General features: G+C 48.3%; 4 protein-coding genes across 4 annotated transcripts; 2 read left to right on the top strand and 2 right to left on the bottom strand.

The window, feature by feature from the left end:
• Positions 1 to 671: 671 nt before the first annotated feature.
• LAESUDRAFT_654379 (uncharacterized protein) lies at positions 672 to 941 on the bottom strand (the record flags this gene model as incomplete). The annotated part of the gene is made up of 2 exons (XM_040904479.1): positions 672 to 746; positions 789 to 941. Coding segments are annotated over 2 exons (228 nt in total), but the record flags the coding sequence as incomplete, so codon positions are not given.
• A 575-nt stretch (positions 942 to 1,516) lies between these two features.
• LAESUDRAFT_778750 (uncharacterized protein) lies at positions 1,517 to 2,272 on the bottom strand (the record flags this gene model as incomplete). The annotated part of the gene is made up of 1 exon (XM_040913838.1): positions 1,517 to 2,272. The coding sequence occupies one exon, from the start codon at positions 2,270 to 2,272 to the stop codon at positions 1,517 to 1,519; it is 756 nt and encodes a 251-aa protein (XP_040763914.1).
• A 4,696-nt stretch (positions 2,273 to 6,968) lies between these two features.
• Positions 6,969 to 8,354, top strand: LAESUDRAFT_759700 (uncharacterized protein; the record flags this gene model as incomplete). Its single annotated transcript, XM_040912624.1, has 3 exons — positions 6,969 to 7,643; positions 7,696 to 7,780; positions 7,846 to 8,354. 3 exons carry the CDS (start codon positions 6,969 to 6,971, stop codon positions 8,352 to 8,354), a joined length of 1,269 nt encoding a protein of 422 aa, XP_040763913.1.
• A 6,375-nt stretch (positions 8,355 to 14,729) lies between these two features.
• LAESUDRAFT_611876 (uncharacterized protein) lies at positions 14,730 to 15,287 on the top strand (the record flags this gene model as incomplete). The annotated part of the gene is made up of 2 exons (XM_040903170.1): positions 14,730 to 14,837; positions 14,964 to 15,287. Coding segments are annotated over 2 exons (432 nt in total), but the record flags the coding sequence as incomplete, so codon positions are not given.
• Between the last annotated feature and the right edge of the window lie 531 nt (positions 15,288 to 15,818).

Genomic DNA, 15,818 nt, shown 5'->3' with positions numbered 1-15,818 from the left:
CTTGAGAGTCCATCAATGAGATCGTTGATTCGGGGGAGTGGGAATTTGTTCTTCTTGGTGACACTGTTTAATGCCCTGTAATCTTGGACAAGTCTAAGAGAGCCATCCTTCTTCTTGACGAAAAATACTGGAGTGGCGTAAGGGAATTTAGACAGTCGAATGTAGCCTTTGGCTTGTTCGCCATCAATCCATTCATCGAGTGAGTTCTTCTCTCGTAAAGACATTGGGTATACTTTTGCCGGTCTCGGGGTTGCCGCATCTGGAACAAGATCTATTGCGTGATCGTAGGGCTTACGCGTCGGCATTCTTTCTGAGCTCTTCTTCGAGAACACGTCTCCAAATTGATGAAATTCTGGAGGGACGAACTTGGACCAATATTCTTTGTCCTGTGTCTCTTCTGCCGGCTGTTCTACCAAATGCTCCTTTACCTTCTTGCTTATACCTAGGATGTCGTGCACCATGTTACATAGATCCTGGTCTTGCAAGTCTATCCAGTTGATGAAGCTATCTTTCTGATCTCATCCATCATCCTGATGTATGTCGGGAAGAATTGCTTCATCTTCGAGCCAGGGTTGCGATAAAAGGTTGACTTCTTCTTCGCATACTTTGACTCGTTGCTTCTTTGTGTGTCTGCATCTCGAGAACGTGACCTCTCTATGTTCCCAGTCAACTCAGGGGTTGTGTTCTTGTAGAAATTTCATGCCAAGGATCATTGACATGCGTCCAAGGTTTGTGACGAGCAAACTCTCAGTTGATCGGTGCCCCCCGATTAAGATGCTTGTGACTACACGATGAGTAATTGCACCACCCTTGTTGGGGCTGGCGTCTGCATTGAGGATTCGGATTTCATGGTTTAGAGGTATCATCTTAAACCCGTGCTTCTCAGCGAATCTTTGGTCGATATAGCAAGAGAATGCTCCAGAATCCAATAGTGCCGTCGTCTGGATTTCCCGTGATACGAATCTTATCGGCAATTCGATTGAATTTTTAGAAAAACCCGCAGATGCAATATATAGATGATCGCTAGGTACATTCGTTCTCACGGTACTAATACAATTGTCCTGAAGTGTGACACCAGACTCGTCTACACTTCGTACTGAAAATCCTCTGAGAAATCGTCTATCTCGACGATTCTCGCATTGGTGTCCTTGACCGTTGATGCCGATATAGTTGACTCTGTGTCCACGCTGTGCGCCTTTGCCTTTGGCTTCCCCTTGCTGGACGGTGGCGTAGTCGACATTGTGCTCATCTGACGAAGTGCAGCAATTGCTTGTTCCAATGCTGCAATTTGAGCTGATGAGTCTGCGCTACTTTCTTCTTCCACCTGTCGCACGTTCGTTGCCTTGCCCTTTCCTTTGCCTTGCTTTGGGGTAGATTGGGTTTGAAACTGCTTGCCCTTGTATTCTGGCTTGGGGGAGGGGCACTGCTTTCCTCATTCATAGGCGTGCTTTCCACAAAACAAACATAGTTTGTTTGCCAGCCATCTGTCCTGTTCCGGGGATAGTTCATGTGCGATTCATGCACTTGTGTCCATTGCGTTAGGGTCCTTGAGAACGGTTGCCTTGGTCGTCACGGTCTGTCCAGTAGACTTGTTGCCTGAAATTTGTTGGAGATGTTTGATTTCAATCTCCAAGCAGAACTCGAGATAGTCCATCCAGGTGGTTGGAATCTTTGAGGGGTCCAAAGTCTCTGTTACCGACATGACTGTCTGAATGTGGCTTGACCATTGTTCCCTGATTTTGACGATTAGATCTTCATCGGAGTATCCTGATTCGGGGGCGTAGGCCCTGAAATTCTCCGCGAAGGCAATCATCGTCTTGTGGCGGATTGCGCAGTGTGCATCTAGCAAAGATTGTGCTGTGCACTTGGGGTCAAGCGTCTTGTATGCCATTTCCAGTTTCCTGGTGTATTCTGCCCATGTACCAATGTCTTGTCTGGAGGCGAGCTTGATTGCGTACTCTTTCATGTATAGAGCAGCTCCGCCTTCCAGATGCGCATTGGCTTGCCGAATTTTGTCCTTGTCGTCTGTGAAATGGTTATAATCGAGCCAGATGAGCAGGTTCATGAACCAAGTTTCAAAGTTTTCCGACGACTTCCTTTCCGAATACTTGGGAGGATCGGGGAGCTTAATTCGGTGAGGCGATTGACTGGATTGGCCGGCCGGTTGTTGGATACCTGTGGAGGGCGCATTGATGATGGCATTGTTGAGTCGGGACTCTAAGCCAACAATGTAGGTGGTGGTCTTCTCCTGTGCCTCCTTCAGGGTGACCATGTTATCATAAAGGGTGTCCATCTGACCCTTTACTTCATCTTTATAATCTTCGAAGTCTTTGCGGATTGCTTGAGCTTCGAGCATCAGACTGTTATTTGACTTGATGAGTCGTTCGTTGTCGGTGGAGAGGGTGCCGATCTGGGCTCTTGCGGTCCTTAGTTGGTCTCGCATTTCCACCGCCATTATTTCGACGTGGATGCAGGCCAAGATCTCTTCTTCCAATGAGGCTACCATGCGCTCATGATGTTCATCCATTTTTTGACATAATGCTTCGTACGAGCTTACAACGTCGTGCATGATGAATGCTCACACCACATTCATTGTCCATTCCTTTACGTCTCTTGGAATGGTATCAGGTGCGGCGGCATCTGCGGCCTCCTCAATTGTTGCGTAAGGGATCCCCTGCCATTCCCAAGTCTGAGGTGTGGTGAATTCTGGCAGGGTGGTGGGCGACGGGTTTCTGACTACTCCTGATGCCTTGGGTGTGCTGCTGTTGTGGGGTTCTTCTGCAGGGGCAGCTGGTCCTGCTTCAGATGATGTGGAGGGGGTGTTACTCCTTCATGGGTCAGAAGGTTCACTTGCAGTATGTCCTCCTGGAAATGCAACTCTGCCCAGGTTGTACTGAGATATGGGAATCGATGTTGAAGATAATGGAAAAGAGGCAGCGGAGAGGCTGGTCGAAATGATGAGCTTTTTACTGGGGCTGATTATTGGCTCCCGGTAAGTGTGCTAGTTCGATGATACGATTCCTTCGTGCTGCAGCTTCTTCTAATCTTGTTGGGCGAGGGTGTCTTTGTTCTGGAAAGTCTCTGTACCAGTTTGTCCAGAAGAGTTCTTCGTCTTCTTGATACAACCGAGCAAGACGTTCCCAGTAAGCATTTTCTATCCACTCGCGAACTGGATCGATGATTTCGATGTCTGTTTCAATGAGTCGAAAGGGTGTGTGTAGGGTGATTCGACGTTCGATGTCAACCGGATAGTGATAAAGTGAGATGGAACGCTCTGATAATAGGGGTTGATAGATGAAGTAGCCCGTACACACCAGATGGTGATAAAGGTCGGTGATGTAGTGCTCGACCACGTAGTTTCTGAATACAAAGCCGACTTGATACTGGGGCATGAAACTGCTGATACGGTAGTACAAAGATATTACTGGTCCTAGTATGGCCAATAGCACGACTCCTTCTCGAACCTTACAATGTCTCTTCCTACTCGTTCCTGCTCCTTGTTGATCCCTCTGAATGAAATCTTCCCTAGTCTCACGCAAAGCTTGATAGCGATGCATCTATCGATGAACATGAAGTCATCGCCTCGTCCAATCCTTTCGTTCAGGGCTCCTAGATGTCGCAGAATGCGATCACGACACTGGATCTGTTCTTCCGTGAACTTGGCAGTGATGTGAGGCTGCTGCAGGACTTTGTAACGCTGGATAGTAGCATGTACAGTCAGCGCAATGTTGTCGAAAAGTGTGCCTTTGGGATTCTCGTGGATCCCATGAGGATGATAGTCCTGAGAAAGTGCAAAGGCGAGGACGGCAGTGGCGTCGTCGTTAGACCACCAATATGGTTTGTAAATGGGGACGGATGGGTCAGATGCGTCTCTGGGGATTGCTTCAGCCCACGAGCTAACCTTAGAGTGAAGCTTCTGTAGGTCTGAGTGATAGTTGTCGGGTTTGGCTCGGAGTAGGTTGCTCGCTGTTAGATGAAGAGTGCGACGGGGACCGCGTTGGTAAGGATGGTAGCGTCCATTGGGTGGAACAATACCATTGTGCACTTGCAGTGCTTTACCGGTCGATGCAGCGCTGTTCCTTTTGAAGGAAGGGAGCGGCTTAGGCGGTAGAGGCGACATGGAGTGGTATGAAGGAAGTGGTGTGGAAAAAGCCCTGCCCTGGGCAGATGTATCTTTGGGCGAAAATGTGCGGCTACTAGTGTTAGACACTTGGTAGGGGCGTAAAAGGTCAGTCTTATTCTAATGTCATGGCACGCCGATGACAAAGATAGACAACCAAAATAAGGAGTCCCCTTAAGGGTCTCCTGGCTGAGAGCCTACAGTGATGAGCTGTGGCGATACGACGTGCCCACTGACGAGGCCGAGTCACTAGTCGCAAAGTAAGACTTACTGGCGAGGTGAGGGATGCTATCACAAAATGAGAATGATACTAGATATATAGCACACTGAGAGTGTCTGGTAAGATCCCTCTGTAATGGTAGTGGAGGACGAAGGAGAATAAGACTGAGGTCTCCTCCTCGTCTCGCTGGTCCTTATATATATGATTGTCTAGTTACTGTACAGTACTACATAAGCGAGTCACACGCTATTCTACTGGTCAGTGCTACAATCGTATGATGTGTCTCAATTATCCTGATTGGCTGCCTAATAATAACCCACGGAGACGGAGCTCCTCTTGAGCACACAATATGGCGCCATGGCAATTGCGACATATGACGCAATGCTGAGGAGCTCGGTGTCACGTGACAATGCCGAGAAAGACCCGAGGTCATGTGACTAGATGCCTTTATCTTATCTCTCATTAGGTCACGTGACTTCTTGTGAGACGAGAAATGATGAAAATAATATGCTCCTAATAGCATTTGTTCCTATAATGACTTGTCAGGTAAAAACTGTGACATAAGGGAAGACCTTAGATTCATTCAACTATTGTATGCAGCCAGCAGGCCAGCTCTCCCCTTTCACCTTTTGTGCAAGGCTGTCACGGTTTTTACCTGACAAGTCATTATAGGAACGAATGCTATTAGAAGCATATTATTTTCATCATTTCGCGTCGAACAAGAAGTCATGTGACTTAATAAGAGATAAGATAAAAGGCATCTAGTCACATGACCTCAGATCTCTCTCGGCATTGTCATGTGACACTGAACTCCTCGGCATGGCATTATATGTCGCAATCGCCATAACGCCATATTGCATGCTCAAGAGGAGCCCCGTCTCTGCGGATTATTATTAGGCAGCCAATCAGGATAATTGGGACATGTCGCACGATTGTAGCACTGATCAGTAGAGTAGCGTGTGACTCGCTTACATAGTACTGTATAGTAGCTAGGCAATCATGTATATAAGGATCAGCTAGACGAGGAGGAGACCTCAGTCTTATTCTCCTTCATCCACCACTACCATCACAGAGGGGTCTTACCAGACACTCTCAGTGTGCTATACAATCTACTTGCATTCTCATCTTGTGATAGCACCCTCTGCCTCGCCAGTAAGTCATACTCTGTGACTAGCACTCGGGCCTCATCAGTGGGCACGTCGTATCACCACAGCTTGTCGCTGTAGGCTTTTAGCCAGGAGACCCTCAAGGGGACTCTCTATTTGGTTGTCTATCTTTGTCATTGGCGTGCCATGACATTAGAATAAGACTGACCTTTTACACCCCTACCAAGTGTCTAACACTGGTAGCTGCGCATTTTTGCCCAGAGATACATCCGCCCAGGGCAGGGCTTTTTCCACACCACTTCCTTCATACCATTCCACTTCACCTCTACCACCTAAGCTGCTCCCTTCCTTCAAAAGGAACAGCGCTGCATCGATCGGTAAAGTGCCACAAGTGCACAACGGTATCGTTCTGCCCAACGGATGCTACCACCCTTACCAACGTGATCCCTGTTGCACTCTCCATCTAACAGCGAGCAATCTACTCCGTGCCAAGCCCGACGACTATCGTTCTGACCTACAGAAGCTTCGCTCTAAGGTCAGCTCGTGGGCTGAAGCAATTCCCAGAAGCACATCTGACCCATCCATTCCCATCTACAAACCCTACTGGTGGTCCAACGAGGACGCCACTGCTGTCCTCGCATTCGCACTCTCAAAGGACTATCACCCTCAAGGGATTCATGAGAACCCCAAAGGCACCCTCCCTGAGAACATTGCGCTGACCGTATATGCTACCATCCAGCGCTACAAAGTCTTGCAGCAGCCCCACATCGCTGCCAAGTTCATGGAGGAACAGATCCAGTGCCGTGATCGCATTCTGTGACACCTAGGAGCACTCAACGAGAGGATTGGGAGAGGCGATGACTTTACATTCATCGATAGATGCATCGCTATCAAGCTTTGCATAGGATTAGGGAAGATTTCATTCAGAGGAATCAACAAGGAGCAGGAGCGCGTAGGACGAGACATTGTGAGGTTCGAGAAGGAGTCGTGCTACTGGCCTTACTAGGACCAGTAATATTTTTGTATCACCGTATCAGCAGTTTCATGCCCCGGTATCAAGTTAGTTTCGTATTCAGAAACTACGTGGTCGAGCACTACATCACTGACCTATATCACCATCTGGTGTGTACGGGCTACTTCATCTATCAACCCCTATTATCAGAGAGTTCCATCTCACTTTATCACTATCCGGTTGACATCGAACGTTGAATCACCCTACACACACCCTTTCGACTCATTGAAACAGACATCGAAATCATCGATCCAGTTCGCGAGTGGATAGAAAACCGTTACTGGGAACGTCTTGCTCAGATATATCAGGAAGACGAAGAACGCTTCTGGGTAAACTGGTACAGAGACTTTCCAGAACAGAGACACCCTTGCCCAGCAAGGCTCGAAGAAGCCGCAGCATGAAGGAATCGAGTTATCGAACTAGCACAATTACCGGGAGCCAATAATCCACCCCAGTAAAATCATCATTTCGAACGCTTCCTCATTTCCGCTATCTTCAACAATGATACCAATGTCTCAATACAATCTTGGAGGCATGGCGTTTCCAGGAGGACATACCGCAAGTGAACCTTTTGACCCATGGAGGAGTAACACCCCCTCCACATCATCTGAAGCAGGACCAGCTGCCCCTGCAGAAGAACCACATAACAGCAGCGCACCTAAGGCGTCGGGAGTAGTCAGAAACCCATCACCTACCACCCTGCCAGCATTCTCTACACCTCAGACTTGGGAATGGAAGGGAGTCCCTTACACAACCATCGAAGAAGCCGCCAATGCTGCTGCACCCAACACCATCCCAAACGACGTTAAGGAATGGGTAATGAACGTGGTGCGATCATTCGTCATGAGAGACGTTGTAAGCTCATATGAAGCCTTACGTCAAAAAATGGATGAGCGCCACGAGCGCACGGTGGCCTCGTTGGAAGATGAAGTGCTGGCTCGTATCCACGTCAAAATAATGGCAGTAGAAATGCGAGACCAGCTAAAAGTTGCAAGAGCCCAGATCGGCACCCTCTCCGCCGACAGCAAACGGCTCATCAAGGTGAACAACAATCTGACACTTGAAGTCCAAGCAATCTGCAAGGACTTCGAAGACTACAAGGATGAAATAAAGGGTCAGATGGACACCCTTTACAGCAACATGGTCGCCCTGAAGGAGGCTCAGGAAAAGACCACTACCTACATTGTTGGCTTAGAGTCTTGACTCAATAATGCCATTATCAATATGCCCTCCACAGGTATCCAACCACCGGCCAGTCAATCTAGTCAATCGCCTCAGCGAATTAAGCTCCCCGATCCTCCCAAGTATTCGGGAAGGAAGTCGTCAGAAAATTTTGAAACCTGGTTCACGAACCTGCTCATTTGGCTCGACTATAACCATTTCACAGACGACAAGGACAAAATTCAGCAAGCCAACGTGCATCTGGAAGGCAGAGCTGCTCTATACATGAAGGAGTACGCAATCAAGCTCACCTCTGGACAAGACGTTGGCACATGGGCAGAATATACGCGAAAACTAGAAATGGCATACAAGATGCTTGACCCCAAGCACACGGCACAATCCCTGCTAGATGCACACTGTGCAATTCGCCACAAGACCATGATCGCCTTCGCAGAGAATTTCAGGGCTTACGCCCCCAAATCAGGATACTCTGATGAAGATCTAATCATCAAAATCAGGGAACAACGGTCGACCCACATTCAAACGGTCATGTCGGTAACAGAGACTTTGGACCCCTCAAAGATTCCAACCACCTGGATGGACTATCTCGAGTTCTGCTTGGAGATCGAAATCAAACATCTCCAACAAATCTCAGGCAACAAGGCTACAGGACAGACCGCGACGACCAGGGCAACCGCTCTCAAGGACCCCAATGCGATGGACACTAGCACATGAATTGCACACGAACTATCCCCGGAACAGGACAGATGGCTGGCAAACAAACTATGTTTGTTTTGCAGAAAGCACGCCTATGAACGAGGAAAGCGGTGCCCCTCTCCCAAGTCTGAATACAAGGGCAAGCAGTTTCAGACATGATCCGCCCTGAAGCAAGGGCAAGGAAAAGGGAAGGGCAAGGCAACGAACGTGTGACAGGTGGAAGAAGAAAGTAGCGCGGGCTCATCAACTTAAATTGCGGCACTGGAACAAGCAATTGCTGCACTTCGTGGAATGAGCACAACGTTGACTACACCACTGTCCAGTAAAGGCAAGGGCAAGGCAAAGGCGAACAGTGTGGACACGGAGTCAACTATATCGACATCAACGGTTAAGGACACCAATGCGAGAATCGTCGAGATAGACGATTTCTCAGAGGATTTTCAGTACGAAGTGTAGACGAGTCTGGTGTCACACTTCAGGACAATTGTATTAGTACCGTGAGAATGAATGTACCTAGCGATCATCTATATATTGCATCTGCGGGTTTTTCTAAACATTCGATCGAATTGCCGATAAGATTCGTATCACGGGAAATCCAGATGACGGCACTATTGGATTCTGGAGCATTCTCTTGCTATATCGACCAAAGATTCGCTGAGAAGCACGGGTTTAAGATGATACCTCTAAACCATGAAATCTGAATCCTCAACGCAGACGCCAGTCCCAACAAGGGAGGCACAATTACTCATCGTGTAGTCACAAGCAGCTTAATCGGGGGGCACCGATCAACTGAGAGTTTGCTCGTCACAAACCTTGGACGCATGTCGATGATCCTTGGCATGAAGTTCTTACAAGAACATAACCCCCGAGTTGACTGGGAACATAGAGAGGTCACGTTCTCAAGATGCAGACACACGAGGAAGCAATGAGTCAAAGTATGCGAAGAAGAAGTCAACCTTTTATCGCAACCCTGGCTCGAAGATGAAGCAACTCTTCCCGACGTACACATGGATGACGGGTGGGATCAGGAAGATAACTTCATTAACTGGATAGACTTGCAAGACCAGGATCTTTGTAACATGGTGCACGACATCCTAGGCATAAGCAGGAAGGTAAAGGAGCATTTGGTAGAACAGCCGGCAGAAGAGACACAGGACAAAGAATATTGGTCCAAATTCGTCCCTCCAGAATTTCATCAATTCGGAGATGTGTTCTCGAAGAAGAGCTCAGAAAGAATGCCGACACGTAAGCCCTATGATCATGCAATTGATCTTGTCCCAGACGCGGCAACCCCGAGACCAACAAAAGTATACCCTATGTCTTTACGAGAAAAGGACTCGCTCGACGAATGGATTGACGGTGAACAAGCCAAAGGCTACATTCGACCGTCTAAATCCCCTTATGCTGCTTCGGTATTTTTCGTCAAGAAAAAAGATGGCTCTCTTAGACTTGTCCAAGACTACAGGGCATTAAACAGTGTCACCAAGAAAAACAAGTTCCCACTCCCGCGAATCAACGATCTCATTGATGGACTCTCCAGGGCTAGTATATTTACCACACTAGACCTGAGATGGGGGTACAACAATGTACGCCTTCACAAAGGAGATGAGAAAAAGGCAGCGTTCATTACCCATAGAGGATTATTTGAACCCACTGTCATGTACTTCGGATTCTGTAATGCCCCTAGCACTTTCCAGGCCATGATGAACGACATCTTAGGCGATCTCATTCGCACTGGAAAGGTGGCAGTTTATATAGATGACATCATCATCTTTACGGATTGTCTGACCAAGGAGTCCTACAACGACTCAGAGACAATGACCTGTTCATGAAACCAGAAAAGTGTCACTTTGCAACTACTTTCATCAAGTTTCTTGGACTCATAATCTCAAAAGGATCAATACAAATGGACTCAGAGAAGGTTGACGGCATGCTTAAATGGCCGGTGCCCACCAAGGTAAAGCAAGTACAAGCATTCCTTGGTCTGGCAAATTTCTATCGGCAATTCATCAAGGATTTCAGATCGATGACCCGACCCTTGACTCTATTAACACGTAAGGACGCACCATGGAAATGGGAAGACCCTCAACAAAAGGCATTCGATGCCCTCAAAACTGCATTCACTTCCACCCCAATCCTAGCCCTTCCCAATGCAATCTGTCCCTTTAGACTAGAGACAGATGCCTCGGATTTTGCCACAGGCGCAGTCCTTGAACAGTTGGGAGAAGATGAACTCTGGCATCCTGTCGCTTATTACTCCAAGTCACTCAACGAACATGAGTGCAACTATGAGATTTACGACAAGGAGATGCTAGCTATCATTCGGGCATTGGAAGAATATAGGCAATACTTTGAAGGACACCCGCACCCAGTCGAGATATGGTCAGATCACCTTAATCTTACCTATTTCTGACAAGCTCAGACACTGACCAGACGACAAGCTCGATGGTTACTTTACCTTACAAGATTTAACTTTATTCTCCATCACCGCCCCAGAAAGACGATGATGCATGCCGATCCTCTGTCCAAGAGGCCAGATCATGAGAAGGGGGTGAGCAATGACAATTCAGGGCAAACTTTGCTTCGACCCGAATACTTTGCCATCCATGCGATCTCAGCCACTCATTCCTCCGAAGTTGACAATGCAAAACTTCTAGAAAGAGTGAAATCAGCACTGCAAGACGACGAAATGACCAAAGGTTACCAGCACCTACTAAAAACTGCCAAGCGAGAGTTCGAAAAAGACCTTCAAGAGTGGAACTTTGAGCATGGATTGCTGCTCAGAAGAGGAAAGGTCTACGTTCCAAAGGACTCTACGCTGCAGAATGAGCTGATCAAGTTACACCATGACATCTCCACGGCCAGACACCCCGAGTGACGGAAGACACAAGAACTGATTAGCAGGGATTACTGGTGGCCAGGGCTCACCATTGATGTTAAGAAGTACGTCCAAGGCTACGTAACCTGTCAAAGAAACAAGACGAGCAAGCAGAAGCCTTACGGACTACTTCAACCTAACCCAGTACTAGAAGGGCCTTGGGAAATGGTTACCTGTGACCTGATTACACAGCTACCACCAAGCCCAGACCACAGGGGAGAAAAGAAGACTGCCATTTTGGTAGTTGTCGACAGGTTCACCAAACATGCACACTTCTACCCAGTAGACGACATGGTGACAGCATCTCAAGTAGCATCGATTTTCTATACTGAAGTATTCAAACTCCACGGAATTCCCCGGCAGATCATATCTGATAGAGGCACACAGTTCTCAGCCAAACTATTCCAGGAGTTCTGCCAGAAACTTCACATCAAATCTACGATGTCTACAGCTTATCACCCTGAAATGGATGGACAGACTGAACGAGTCAATCAGATTCTGGAGCAGTATTTGCGTATGTACTGCAATTACCGGCAAACTGACTGGGCTACACTATTGCCCACAGCGGAATTCGCATACAATAACCAAGCTTCAGAATCGACAGGCCTGTCCCCATTTTTCATTGAGCATGGTCGACACCCCCGAATGGCACCAGATGTACTGGAAGGGATACAACACCCATCCCTGGAACACCTATTCCACAACCACGATCAAGCACAGGAACAAGCTCGTGCCGCTTTGTCATTAGCAGCAAAAAGAATGAAATGGTACTTCGACCTTAAAAAGCAGGACGTCCCTTTCAAAGTAGGAGACGAAGTGCTTATTCGAGGAAAAGACCTCCATGTCAAAGTCAAAAGCCAAAAGCTAGCGACTCAAAACTATGGACCATTCAAGATCCTCGAAAAGATCAGAGTCATATCATTCAAACTGCAACTACCAGCGGACATGAAGATACATCCTGTGTTTCACGCTTCTAAGCTTATAATGTTCCATCAAGACTCTATCCCTGGACGCGTACCTCCCCCTAACCCCCCAATCATCATTGACGGAGCAGAAGAATGGGACGTAGAGGACATCCTGGATTCAAGAGTCAGGTATAACAAAACCCAGTATCTCGTGAAATGGTTGGACTACGACCACAGCAATAATACTTGGAAACCATTGGAAAACCTCACAAACGTCAAAGACAAAGTAAAAGAATTCCACAAGACACACCCAGATGCTCCAAGAGCAAAGCCGCGAACACGCAAAGCACACAAAATTGCTCTGTCCGACCACCCTGATGAATTCATGTTCTTCTTCCACACCCATCCAAATGCCTGAGCACCCTACAAGGGTTCTGCAGAAGCTGTTGGCTGGGACGTCAAGTCCGTACAAGACATAGACATCCCCCCACACTCCAGAATGCTCATTGGCACTGGACTCGCGGTTGATCCTCCAAAGTGGACATACATTCGAGTGGCCCCCCGAAGTGGGCTAGCCCTCAAAGGAATCGATGTCGCAGCAGGGGTAATTAACCCAGATTACACAGGGGAAATCAAGGTGCTCCTCATTAATATGACCAGCAAACCATTCGAGGTCAGGACAGGTGATCGTGTCGCACAACTCATATGTGAACGTTACGCTCCAGGAATCATTTCTGAAGCAGATAGTTCACTCGCAAAGTGAACCATATGAGGCGCCAAAGGCTTTGGCTCATCAGGACGATGAACCTTGAGAAGGGGGTAATGTCACGATTTTTACCTGACAAGTCATTATAGGAACGAATGCTATTAGAAGCATATTATTTTCATCATTTCGCGTTGAACAAGAAGTCACATGACTTAATAAGAGATAAGATAAAAGACATCTAGTCACATGACCTCGGATCTCTCTCGGCATTGTCACGTGACACCAAACTCCTCGGCATGGCGTCATATGTCGCAATCACCATAACGCCATATTGCATGCTCAAGAGGAGCCCCGTCTCCGCAGATTATTATTAGGCAGCCAATCAGGATAATTGGGACATGTCGTACGATTGTAGCACTGATCAGTAGAGTAGCGTGTGACTCGCTTACATAGTACTGTATAGTAGCTAGGCAATCATGTATATAAGGACCAGCTAGACGAGGAGGAGACCTCAGTCTGATTCTCCTTCATCCACCACTACCATCACAGAGGGGTCTTACCAGACACTCTCAGTGTGCTATACAATCTACTTGCATTCACATCTTGTGATAGCGCCCTCTGCCTCACCAGTAAGTCATACTCTGCGACTAGCACTCGGGTCTCATCAGTGGGCATGTCGTATCACCACAGCTTGTTGCTGTAGGCTCTTAGCCAGGAGACCCTCAAGGGGACTCTCTATTTGGTTGTCTATCTTTGTCATCGGCGTGCCGTGACAAAGGCCATGCATTGGGGCTTTGCCTTGATTGCTGGTTGTATGCCACTGCACGCCATCCTCAGCCTAGCCCTTGTGGCAGGCTTTTATGTTGTGGATTTATTTGTGCAGGTCACACAAGCAGACTTGCCCTTAATTGGGTTAAGTGCTTTGTGCTTTGTGACACAAAGTGAACTTCATGAGTGGCAGAATCAGTCATGGTGGGTGGGGGCGTCGGCCTTCCCTGAATGATCTTTGCAAAAAAAATATAGTGCAAGAATCATGAACATAATCAGAGATGAAAATGATGTTCCTCAACACAAATCACAGACGACACAGTGATAAGTGAGCTCGAGCGAGCAATTCACGCCGCCGAGATGCAAACTCTGTCACATGTAACCGGATGCGTCTTTCTGAGTGTCACGGTCCTTCCATCACATCCACAGAGTGAGCCCAGATGAAAAAGTTCGATGTTTCCCTGTTCTAGTCGTGCGAAGTGTGCTATGATACAAAAAAAAACGAATTGGCGTGCGATGGATCAGCTTGAAGTTCCAGATTGGCTTGGGCAGAGGTTCTACGAGCACCACGAACAGGACACGAGACTCATTAGACCTCCTTTATCGAAGAGACCTCCAACATTGTCAAACGTACAACTGGTGCGATAGAGCTGCAGAGAGCTGCAACTGTGTCATGCGATATCTGTCGACATCTGCGTGGATCACCTGATCCTTCTGCAGCTGTTGGTGGGATTCTGTTGGAAGGAGCTGGTTTCCGGGCTCTTCTGGTATTGAGCGCGCTTAACGCGTTGGGAGGACGAAGGCCGAACGGCGGCTGAAACTCGTCGGAAAGGTGGTACCCTGAAAAATTAGATGATGCACGTGACGTACGCTCGGCGTAGCTATTTGCTGTATGTACTTAAGCAGCGGACGACTGTGCTGAACGGCAGTCATTTGTACACCCTATACGCACTCTAGTCAGGTCCCTGGGGCCCGAATTGGGTCAGCCATCTCGTCTGGCGACTCTGGTTTCGACACAAATGACTTACCAAACCTGCTTCATCTCCTCACTATTCTCCGAAGCCCATCTCTAGACGATGACAACATTACTCACCTAGACAATGGCCGACGAAGCAAACTCTGTCAAGTTCCCGGTCCTCAATGAGACCAACTACACAGACTGGGTCATGCGCATGGAGGCCGAGTTAGTCAGGAAGGGATTGTGGTCAGTCGTGCAGCCGGAAGAAGGCTCAGAGGGCGAGACAGTGGCAGAAAAGGAGACGAGGGAGGAGGAATGGCGTCGGCAGCGCTCGAGAAAGGACATGGGAATTGCCCGAGCAGAGCTAGTCAGGCGCGTGACAGATGGACAACTTGTGCACCTGGTGAGTAAGGACCCCAAAGTCTGTTGGGAAGTCCTGGAGCAGGTTCACCGGGCACATGGTTTTGCAACACGGATGGCTATGCGAAGGAGGATGAATCGGATGGCGAAAGGGAGTGAGGAGCCGATGTCAACGTGGATCGGACGCATCAAGACACAGGTCCGACATCTCCTCCATGCCGATATCTCAGTAACGGAAGAAGATCTCATTTTAGCACTCACCTCGGGTCTCGGCAAGTGCTATGAGCCACTCGTCATGGCACTGGATGCACTACCAGCTGATCAACTCACCACGGAAAATGTTGTTGCCAAGTTACTCAATGAGGAGATGAGGCAGACAGATGTGGAGGAGGCATCACTGGATGCAGTGGCCAGAGCGACAGCGTACACAGCTAGAGCCAAGGGACAGGAAGGAGGAAGGCTGAGCCTGGGAGGATCTCCGAAGAGCCAGGGGCAGGAAGAACGGAAGCCAAGACCACAGTGCTACCGATGCGGCAAGAAGGGCCACACGAAGCGCGAGTGTAAGACGGTGTTCAAGGAGGCTGAGAGCTCAGAAGATGAGAAGGCGAAGAAGAAGGACGACGTGCGGGCGAACGTAGCGCATATGTCAGAAGGCCACATTCAGCTCTTCTAGACCAGCGCAGGGTTGATGCTCGAGGGGGCGCAGTATCCTACGTGTTCTCGTGCGAGGGGGCGTATTGGAAGGAGCCGGTTTCCGGGCTCTTCTGGTATTGAGCGCGCTTAACGCGTCAGGAGGACGAAGGCCGAACGGTGGCTGAAACTCGTCGGAAAGGTGGTACCCTGAAAAATTAGATGATGCACGTGACGTACGCTCGGCGTAGCTATTTGCTGTATGTACTTAAGCAGC

Source organism: Laetiporus sulphureus (assembly GCF_001632365.1).
Source record: "Laetiporus sulphureus 93-53 unplaced genomic scaffold LAESUscaffold_22, whole genome shotgun sequence".
Taxonomy (NCBI): Eukaryota; Fungi; Basidiomycota; class Agaricomycetes; order Polyporales; family Laetiporaceae; genus Laetiporus; species Laetiporus sulphureus.
Note: the sequence above shows the minus strand (reverse complement) of the source record. Positions and strands in the feature narration are given on the sequence as shown.